Here is an 11,647-nt window from a genome sequence, read left to right on the forward strand (position 1 = left end):
AGAAATTGCGATCTAATGAAAAAGAAAAAAAAAACCCTCAAAATTGCGCTCTTGCGCAATTTTTGATTAAAACAGCAAAAACTGCTTCGAGGAAGAAAACACAGACAAAACTGCTTGTAACTTCCGGTGGGAATGCCGGAAAGACATGAAACAAAAACTTCTATGTAGGTCGCACTTAGACCTACATTTAGATGATTGACATCCTCCGGCAAAAATCAACAGGAAGTTAAAAATTACCTATTCAAAATAAAAGTTTTGTAAAAACCCGTCACCTTTTTCAGACGTAAACTCCTCCGAGTGCGTTTGTCGTTTCGGCTTCAAACTAGCACAGGAGAGAGATTGAACCCTTTTGATTAAAACTATCCAACAAAGTTTTGATTACTGCTCCGGTTTTGATTTTACGCGCCTTTAAAGAACCCATGCGCAAATATTCCTAAAAAATGCAGTTTTTGCCTCTTTGAGCTGTAATTTGACCACCTTAAAATGCTTCAAAGTGCAATTTAAAGCTCTACTATGCAAAGCAAAAGCCATTTATCAACAACATCCAGAAAAGCCGACCCCCTTAACATGCTTCAAAACTCACCAAATTTTACACACACATCAGGACTGGCAAAAATTGCCATCCAATAAGAAAACCAAACCCCAAAAATCTAAATTGCGCTCTAGCGCCCCTTAGGAAAAAATCACGGACAAAACTGCTTGTAACTGCTGTTAGGAAAGTCGTAGAGACATAAAACAAAAAACTCTATGTAGGTCTGACTTAGACCAGGGCTTGGTAGCGGCCAAAGGCGGACCCGACCAACGCTGCTTGCAGCTTTAATTATATTTATTATATTTAGGGTCCGCCAGGCCCATTGCAAAAAGACTCCAAAGGACCCTACTGAAACTGTAAGGTTTTTTATTAGGGTCCGCCAAGGACCCTATTGAAACTGCTGTGTTTTATTATTATTCCGCACCTACGCGCTGTAATTTGACCCCCTTAACATGCTTCAAAACTCACCAAATTTGACACACACGTCGGTATAGCAAACCTTCCCAACATATTAAGCAACCAATCCCCCAAAATGAAAATTGCGCTCTAGCGCCCCCTAGGAAAAAATTACAGACAAAACTGCATGTAACTTCTGTTAGGAATGTCATAGTGACATGAAACAAAAACTCCTATGTAGGTCTGACTTAGACCCAACTTGGCGCACACATAAGGACTGGCAAATATTGCGATCTAATGAAAAAAACAAACCCCAAAACTCAAAATTGCTCTCTAGCGCTATTTTTGAATAAAACACTGAAAAAACTGCTCCTAGGAAGAAAACACAGACAAAACTGTGTGTAACTTCCGGTAAGAATGTCGGAGAGACATGAAACAAAAACCTCTATGTAGGTCTCGCTTAGACCTACATTTCATAGATTGACAACCCCCAACAAAAATCAACAGAAAGTTTGCAATCCCCCCTTCAAAACAAAAGTTTTGTAAAAACCGGTCACCTTTCTTCAAACATTATCTCCTCTGAGTGCGTTGTTTTGGCTTCAAACTCGCACAGGAGAGAGATTGAACCCTTCTGATTAAAAGTATAGAACAGAGTTTTGATAAGTTCTCAGGTTTTGATGTTACGCGCCTTGAAAGAACCCCTGCGCAAAGTCTCCTAAACAATGTAATTTTTGCCTCTTTGAGCTGTTATTTGACCCCCTTAAAATGCTTCTAAACTCACCAAACTTGACACACACATCAGGTCTGGCAAAAATTGCGATCTGATGAAAAAAACCTAACCCCAAAACTCAAAATTGCGCTCTAGGAATACAACACGGACAAACTGCTCCTAGGAAGAAAACACAGACAAAACTGCTTTTAACTTCCGGTAGGAATGTCAGAGAGACATGAAACAAAAAACACTATGTAGGTCTCACTTAGACCTACATTTTAAAAATTAACATACTTTAGCAAAAATCAACAGGAAGTTTGATATTTTCACTTCAATACAACAACTGCATTACTTTCACAATGCATTAGATTCTCAAAATAGTGGCTCCAAGGCGTTTTCTAACGCTTATCCGGCCGTGGGTCTCGGGGGCAGCAGCCAAAGGCGGACCCGACCAACGCTGCTTGCAGCTTTATTATTATTCCGTGAAGTGAAGTGAATTAGATTTATATAGCGCTTTTCTCAAGTGACTCAAAGCGCTTTACGTAGTTAAACCCAATATCTAAGTTACATTTAAACCAGTGTGGGTGGCACTGGGAGCAGGTGGGTAAAGTGTCTTGCCCAAGGACACAACGGCAGTAACTAGGATGGCACAAGCGGGAATCGAACCTGCAACCCTCAAGTTGTTGGCACGGCCACTCTACCAACCGAGCTATGCCGCCCCCTATTCCGCACCTTCGCACCCTAATTTGACCCCCTTAACATGCTTCAAAACTCACCAAATTTGACACACACATCGGTATGGCAAACATTTCCCAACTTATTAAGCAACTAAACCCCAAAAATTGAAAATCGCACGCTAGAACCCCCTAGGAAGAAACAAAAAACAGATTGCTTGTAACTTCTGTTACAAATGTCGTAGAGACATGAAACAAAAACCTCTATGTAGGGCTGACTTAGACCTAGATTTCATAATTTTACCTTCTGGGGCAAAAATCAACAGAAATTTTGCAATAACCCATTTAAAGCAAAGTTTTCGCAAAAAAAGCAATTTTTGCCTCTTTGAGCTGTAATTTGACCCCCTTAAAATGCTTCAAAACTCACCAAACTTGGCACACACATCAGGACTGGCGAAAATTGCGATCTAATGAAAAAAACAAACCCCAAAACTCAAAAATGCGCTCTAGCGCAATTTTTGAATAAAACACAGAAAAAACTGCTCCTAGGAAGAAAACACAGACATAACTGCTTGTAACTTCCGGTAGGAATGTCGGAGAGACCTGAAACAAAAACTTCTATGTAGGTCTCACTTAGACCTACATTTTAATAATCGACATCCTTCAGCAAAAATCAACAGGAAGTTAAAAATTACCCCTTCAAAATAAAAGTTTTGTAAACACCTGTCACCTTTTTTCAAACGTTATCTCCTCTGAGCTCGTTTGTCGTTTCGGCTTCAAACTCGCACAGGAGAGAGTTTGAACCCCTCTGATTAAAAGTTATCGAAAGTTTTGATTACTGCTCCGGTTTTGATTTTACGCGCCTTCAAAGTTTCCTAAAAAATTTAATTTTTGCCTCTTTGAGCTATAATTTGACCCCCTTAAAATGCTCCAAAGTGCAAGTTAAAGCTCTACTATGCAAAGCGAAAGCCATTTATCAACAACATCCAGAAACGCCGATCTGTAATTTGACCCCTTTAACATGCTTCAAAACTCACCAAATATTACACACACATCAGGACTGGCGAAAATTGCCATCTAATAATAAACCAATCTTGAAAATTAAAATTGCGCTCTAGCGCCCCCTAGGAAAAAACACAGACAAAACTGCTTGTAACTTCTGTTAGGAATGTTGTAGAGACATGAAATAAAAACCTCTATGTAGGGCTGACTTAGACCTAGATTTCATGATTTTACCTTCTGTGGCAAAAATCAACAGAAATTTTGCAAAAACCCATTCAAAGCAAAATTTTTGCAAAAAATGCAATTTTTCCCTTTTTGAGCTGTAATTTGACCCCCTTAAAATGCTTCAAAACTCACCAAACTTGGCACACACATCAGGACTGGCGAAAATTGCGATCTAATGAAAAAACCAAACCCCAAAACTCAAAAATGCGCTCTAGCGCAATTTTTGAATAAAACACAGAAAAAACTGCTCCTAGGAAGAAAACACAGACACAACTGATTGTAACTTCCGGTAGGAATGTCGGAGAGACCTGAAACAAAAACCTCTATGTAGGTCTCACTTAGACCTACATTTTAATAATCGACATCCTTCAGCAAAAATCAACAGGAAGTTAAAAATTAACCCTCCAAAATAAAAGTTTTGTAAACACCCGTCACCTTTTTTCAAACGTTATCTCCTCTGAGCTCGTCTGTCGTTTCGGCTTCAAACTCGCACAGGAGAGAGTTTGAACCCTTCTGATTAAAAGTTATCGAAACTTTTGATTATGCTCCGGTTTTGATTTTACGCGCCTTCAAAGTTTCCTAAAAAATGTCATTTTTGCCTCTTTGAGCTATAATTTGACCCCCTTAAAATGCTTCAAAGTGCAAATTAAAGCTCTACTATGCAAAGCGAAAGCCATTTATCAACAACATCCAGAAACGCCGATCTGTAATTTGACCCCTTTAACATGCTTCAAAACTCACCAAATTTTACACACACATCAGGACTGGCGAAAATTGCCATCTAATAAAAAACCAAACCCTAAAAATCTAAATTGCGCTCTAGCACCCCCTAGGAAAAAACACAGACAAAACTGCTTGTAACTTATGTTAGGAATGTCGTAGAGACATGAAATAAAAACCTCTATGTAGGGCTGACTAAGACCAGGGCTTAAATCGCGGGGGCAGCAGCCAAAACGGACCCAACCAACGCTTTGGCTGCTTAATCAACTTAATCAAGGCGCAAGTTGTTCGGTTTTCTCCCACGGACATTTATTTCAGCCAAGTCTTCTTCTCGTTAACAACGATGCCAAAATAATGCCGTCAGAACTAATAAATAAGAAACTTACAATTAGTCTGACATCAAATAAAAGAAAACACATTGATTTCACAAATATTATCAGAAAGAATCGTACCTCATTGGCCTGACAAAACTCTGAGGGAATAAAGTTTATTTTCAAGCCAATACTCCATTAACCTCTTCCATCGAATACTTGCTGTCTCATGCTGCTTCCCTTGTTCCGTCACATATTAATTGTGACGGAACTGGAAGAAAAAATATGTTCCCCTTATTTACATGGGTTTTGTAACAAAAATAAAGTTAACATATACTTGCATGAATTAACCAAAGGAAATAGATTTTTAATCACATTACATTACATGTAAACATGAACTTATATTTATTATACATTGTATTAATTTACTCTAACCAACTATGAAATGATTTAACATATATCCAATCTGCTTCCATCAGCAGCTATAGCTACTACGCTACATTTTTTGTCTACTTTATACCTGCATTATCCTTTTCATCCCTACACTTTCCATCCTTTGTAACTGAGCTACTGTGTGGAACAATTTCCCTTGTGGATCAATAAAGTTAGTCTAAGTCTAAATCTAAATCTAATCCCAGTCGTTTAGGGAGCGCTCTCAAACTGCCATCTATTCATGGTGGCCTCATGTTCATGTCATTTTTTTAAATGCTAAAAAACATAACACATCTTTGTGTTGTAATTAGTAGCAACATTGAATTTTTTCTTGTTACATAAATAATTATTATTTTTAGAACGCTTTTCTAAAAACACTTTACAAATAATCAATAACATAACTTAAACTGGGTAACACATGGCACACTGACACAAAGCTTAACCCAGGGGTCACCAACCTTTTTGACACCAAGAGCTACTTTTTGGGTACTGATTAAAGCGAAGGGCTACCAGTTTGATACACCCTTAAATAAATCGCCAGAAATAGCCAATTTGCTCAATTTACCTTTAATAAATAAATCTATATATATATGAAAAAATGGGTATTTCTGTCTCTCATTGTGTCTTACATTTTCTTTCCTTTTACGGAAGGTTTTTTGTAGGGAATAAATGATGGAAAAAACACTTAATTGAACGGTTTAAAAGAGGAGAAAACAGGAAAAAAAAGAAAATTTAATTTTGAAACATAAATATCTTCAATTTCGACTCTTTAAAATTCAAAATTCAACCGAAAAAAAGAAGAGAAAAACTAGCTAATTCGAATCTTTTTGAAAAAATTAAAAAAATAATTAATGGAAAATCATTAGTAATTTTTCCTGATCAAGATTAATTTTAGAATTTTGATGACATGTTTTAAATAGGTTAAAATCCAATCTGCATGTTGTTAGAATATATAACAAATTGGACCAAGCTATATTTCTAACAAAGACAAATCATTATTACTTCTAGATTTTCCAGAACAAAAATTTTAAAAGAAATTCAAAAAACTTTGAAATAAGATTTAAATTTGATTCTAAAGATTTTCTTGATTTGCCAGAATATTTTTGGGGAATTTTAATCATAACAAGTTTAAAGAAATATTTCACAAGTATTCTTTGTCGCAAAAACAGAAGTTAAAATGAAGAATCAAATTAAAATGTATGTATTATTCTTTACAATAAAAAAATTTATTAATTGAACATTGATTTAAATTGTCAGGAAAGAAGAGGAAGGAATTTAAAAGGTAAAAAGGTATGTGTTTTAAAAATCCTAAAATCATTTTTAAGGTTGTATTTTTTCTCTAAAATTGTCTTTCTGAAAGTTATAAGAAGCAAAGTAAAAAAAAAAAAAATGAATTTATTTAAACAAGTGAAGACCAAGTCTTTAAAATATTTTCTTGGATTTTCAAATTCTATTTGAGTTTTGTCTCTCTTAGAATTAAAAATGTCGAGAAAAGCGAGACCAGCTTGCTAGTAACAAAAAAAAAAAAATAGAGGCAGCTCACTGGTAAGTGCTGCTATTTGAGCTATTTTTAGAACAGGCTAGCGGGCTACTCATCTGCTCTTTACGGGCTACCTGGTGACCCCTGGCTTAACCTATAGCTACTATAACAATCTACAAGGTTAATATTGTTGACTTATGTTTCTTCCTTTCCATGTATCTGCTTTCTTTTAGACTTAGACTTCCTTTTATTGTCATTCAAATTTGAACTTTGCAGTGCAGATAAGAACGAAAATGTGTTGCATTAGCTCGTCGTAGTGCAGGATAAAAGAGATATAAATAACTAAATGACTGCACAGATAAATATATTGCACTTTTGCATATGCATCCATGTTTATGGATGTATGTTCTATTGTGTTTATATTCAAGCGAGTTAATCAGTTTTTGGAGGGGAATTGAGAGGATTATTAAGATGCGTTTTGTTTATCAAGTTATCATTACATATAAGTATTGTTGCATTTGAACAATTGTATTATTGATAATAGAGGTGATTATTGTTATTATTCTTTATCAATAGTGCTATTTGTATTGCTCCATTAGTAGTGTAATAATGTTCATTGTCATTTCTGTATTATTATTTATTTCATTAACTGCTTCTTTGCTTTCACTTTTACCATCATTTTTGTACATATCCTACAGTATTTGCTGATGCTGTTGTTGTTGTCTCTCTGTCTTATCTCTGTCTTGCTTTTTTTATTTATTATTTTCTCAAAAATATAAGCATCTGGATCATCATTTGTCCCAATTTAGTCGTTGATTCTCATGCATTGTTAGCTAACTTTTGCTCGCGTTTATTTACTATTTACTAGGGTTGTATGTTATATTGGTATTAGTATAGTACCGCGATACTAATGAATTATATATATAAAAAAAGTCCATGTCCGAAAACCAACAAATTTAGCTGCACCAATTTTGTCAAGAGGAATGGTCAGAAATTCATCCAAAAACTTGTGGATGGCTACCAAAAGTGCCTTATTGCAGTGAAACTTGCACATGTAAGCAAATATTAACATTACTGTATGTATACTTTTCAGTACATCCATAATAAATTCATAAAAGAAGCAAACTTCATGAATGTTTTTTGGTGACCAACAAGTATGTGCTCCAATCACTCTATCACAAAAAAAAAAAGAGTTGTAGAAATGATTAGAAACTCAAGACAACCATGACATTATGTTCTTTACAAGTGTAATTATTTTACAAACATTGATACTGATCTTTAATCATTTTGTCTCTCACCAGTTAACACAGATTTCAGAAGTGGGAGGTATGTTCTGGTGGACTTTCTCCACATGCTACAAAAACACTGGTAATTTATAATTTTGTCTGGCTTTCAGTCAATTCGGTTCAGCACAGTCCCGAGAGTGGATCAGAGACAGAGGCGTTGGTCTTTCCGCTCGCAGTGTAAGTTTTTGGATGATTGTGGATGGTTTTCGATACATTTATAACTGTACTCAGGTTTATTCAAGCCTATTTGTTTAAAACTATTAAAACATGGTTATTTTCAATAGTGGTTGCCTGCACTTTTAGTTAGTTTAGTTGGTTCACTGTGTGAAGTGAATTATATTTATATAGCGCTTTTTCTCTAGTGACTCAAAGCGCGTTACATAGTGAAACCCAATATCTAATTTTTACATTCAAACCAGTGTGGTTAGCACTGGGAGCAGGTGGGTAAAGGGTCTTGCCCAAGGACACAACGGCAGTGACTAGGATGGCTGAAGCGGGGATCGAACCTGCAACCCTCAAGTTGCTGGCACGGCCGCTCTACCAACCGAGCTATACCGCCCCTGTGAACTGCTGTTAGTTAGCAAATGAGTAAAGGGTTGAATAATTTTAAGGGCAACTGTACACTAAATGGGTATTTTTGCATAAGTAGTGGTCATGCTATCTAAATAGAAAGCGATGATATTACCTTCCTCCCCACCACATTTAATTGAATAAAAACAGGCCAAAAGTCTGTGTTACATACATTAAGTAATTATTATGAAGTAGTTATTTAGGGGGTGGTGCATAAATGTCACTCCTAATTAATCCAACTTTTTTTAAAATTAAGAGATACGGCTACATTTTGGGGGAAATAAGTAAATACCTGTTTTATTACCGTATTTGTGTTTTTTTCCTCAGACCCCACAATCAGCACCATCTCGTTTTAGCCTCGCCTCTCTGGTCCAACATGGACACAGTAAGTAATACATATACATATATGCACACATGTATATTTATAATTTGTATATATTTATAATACACACAGTACAGGCCAAACATTTGGACACACCTCATCCAAAAAAAAGGTGAAATAACTGTAAACGTGTTTTATATTCTAGTTTCTTCAAAATAGCCACCCTTTGCTCTGATTACTGCTTTGCACACTCTTGGCATTCTCTCGATGGACTTCGAGCACACCTGTGAAGTGAAAACCATTTCAGGTGACTACCTCTTGAAGCTCATCGAGATAATGCCAAGAGTGTGCTAAACAGTAATCATAGGGTTGCTATTTTGAAGGAACTAGACTATAAATGTTTTCAGTTATTTCCCCTTTTTTTTTGTTAAATACATAACTACGTGTTCATTAATTGTTTTGATGGCTTCAGTGACAATCTACAATGTAGATAGTCATGAAAATAAAGAAAACATTGAATGAGATGGTGTCCAAACTTTTGGCCTGTACTGTGTGTTTGTGTATGTATATATATATATATATATATATATATATATATATATATATATATATATATATATATATATATATATATATATATATATATATATATATATATATATATATATACATATATTAGGGATGCACCGATTAATCGGTAACCGAATATATTCGGCCGAATATGGCAAAAAAAGCCACATTCGGCCTTCGGTGGAATGAGTTAAGAACAATGCCGAATAGTGGCGTGTGACTCAATTTTTTGACGCGGTGACGCAATCAACCAACGTGCAGTGATGCGGTGACGTTGGGATATGTTGTGTACCTGTATAAGTGTATGAGGTTACAAGCACACACTTATTGAGATTTAGTGGGGCCTCTGTTTACATTACTAGCCTGTTGTGTAGGCTACCTGTATAAGTGTATGAGGTTACAAGCACACACTTAATTGAGATTTACTTGAGCCTTCTGTTTACATTGTTAGCATATCTACTGTGACTAAGCAGACTTTTGCTAAAAGGACAATAATTCATTTGTTGTGGGTTTATCCACTTTATTTTTTTTTTGGAATGCATGTTTTGTTCGAAGGCCTAATATAAATTAAAAACTTTGTGCTTTTTTGGAAAAGCAAAGGTTACTGGAATATTAAAAAAATGTCAATATTCAATAAAAAATTACTTTATTTGAAAAACATGTCTAAATATTTATTCTAGGCTATTTATGCAATATAAAAAAAATTGTGAAAAACTGCATTCATTATTCGGCCTTCGGCCAAGCCTTTAAGTTTTATTCGCCTTCGGCCACAAATTTTCATTTCGGTGCATCCCTAATATATATATACATACATATATATATATATACACACACACACATTTTACAGTATATATACATGTATATATATACACACACGCACATTTTATACATACATATACACACACACATATATATGTATATGTATATATACATACATATGTGTATATATATATATATATGTATATATACATACATATGTGTATATATATATATATATATATATATACATACATATATACACACAGATGCTGTATAATATGCCCTTTTCTGTTTTTACAGGGACACCAAGGTCTCTCAGCCCGCCCTCAAGGTGAGAAATTTAATCTTAATGAAACTGGCTTTAATTCTGAAGACACATCAAATGTCAGCGACAGTGTTTTTTAAAAGACGTTAATGAGGTATTTGTGAGCTACTAAGAGGAACGAGGGTATGCATGTGTTTCACTTCACTTGTTTTCTGTTGACTTATTCATCAGTCATACAATACCACTGCTCTTCGGGCTCATCATGGTGTTCTTTTTCATTCGGTAAGAGACAAACAAACAATGCGCTGCCAGGACCAAAATCGACATTGCAGAATTTACTTTATCACTAAAAAGTCATTGTTATAGAACAGGGGTGCCCATTACGTCGATCGCGAGCTACCAGTCGACCGCGGGGGGTGTGTCAGTCGATCTCCAGCCAGGCTTTTAAAAATAATAGACCTAAAAATGAGTGATCATCAATCTTCACCAAGACGTCACTTAAATGACATTCACGGTACCGGAGGGTCTTGTGAGATGACGCTGGCTGCTGCAAGATCATTATTATGAAAATATGACCGAGAGGAAGGCGAGAAACACTTTTTATTTCAACAGACTCTCGCGCCGTACCTTCCGTCAAAACTCTAAAGGCCGACTGCACATTTCCTATCTTCACAATAAAAGCCCTGCTTCATGCTGCCTGCGCTAACTAAATACAGAGTCTCGGAAAACTGGCGTGCACAAGCGATCCCTCAAAAAGCTGGCGTGCACATCACTTGTGCACGCCAGCTTTCTGAGACTCTTATTTTGTTAGCGCAGGCAGCATGAAGCAGGGCTTTTATTGTGAAGATAGGAAATGTGCAGTCGGCCTTTAGAGTTTTGACGGAAGGGACGGCGCGAAAGTCTGTTGAAATAAAAAGTGTTTCTCGCCTTCCTCTCTGTCATTTTTTTCATAATAATGAACTGGCAGCAGCCAGCGTCATCTCACAAGACCCTCGGGTGCCGTGAATGTCAATCAAGCAAGCTACGGAATTTGCCGCCAATGTTTTTCTTGTAAAGTGTATGGAAGCTGGATGAATTAGATGCCAAAAACCAACCACTTTCATGTGGTATTGTACAGAAAGGACAACTTTTTTTCTCCTCCATTTGAAAATGTGGGCGTTATCATCATTACTGTCTGATTCCAATCAATGCAAGTCATCAGAATCAGGTAATACACCAACTTATATTCTTGTCTTCGTGAAAGAAAGACATCTATATGTGTTACACATGCTTGTATTATCATTAAACACATTTAACTTGTTTACAAAAATGTCTCTTTCATAAATAAATAAATATAAATGATATATATAAATGAGGTAGATCCCCTCGAGTTGGTCAATTGAAAAGTAGCT

At 35.8% G+C, this 11,647-nt stretch overlaps 1 protein-coding gene across 1 annotated transcript in view; it reads left to right on the plus strand.

Annotated features, from left to right (window-relative positions):
- Nucleotides 1–11,647, plus strand: part of LOC133545626 (RING finger protein 212B-like) — a 56,728-nt gene that overhangs the window by 11,113 nt on the left and 33,968 nt on the right. Inside the window, exons 9-12 of the mRNA XM_061891383.1 lie at nt 7,786–7,810; nt 7,881–7,947; nt 8,668–8,725; nt 10,292–10,322. Coding sequence (XP_061747367.1) covers nt 7,786–7,810; nt 7,881–7,947; nt 8,668–8,725; nt 10,292–10,322 — 181 coding nt within the window. The remainder of the gene's footprint in view (nt 1–7,785; nt 7,811–7,880; nt 7,948–8,667; nt 8,726–10,291; nt 10,323–11,647) is intronic.

Source organism: Nerophis ophidion, linkage group LG28 (genome assembly GCF_033978795.1).
Source record: "Nerophis ophidion isolate RoL-2023_Sa linkage group LG28, RoL_Noph_v1.0, whole genome shotgun sequence".
Classification (NCBI taxonomy): domain Eukaryota; kingdom Metazoa; phylum Chordata; class Actinopteri; order Syngnathiformes; family Syngnathidae; genus Nerophis; species Nerophis ophidion.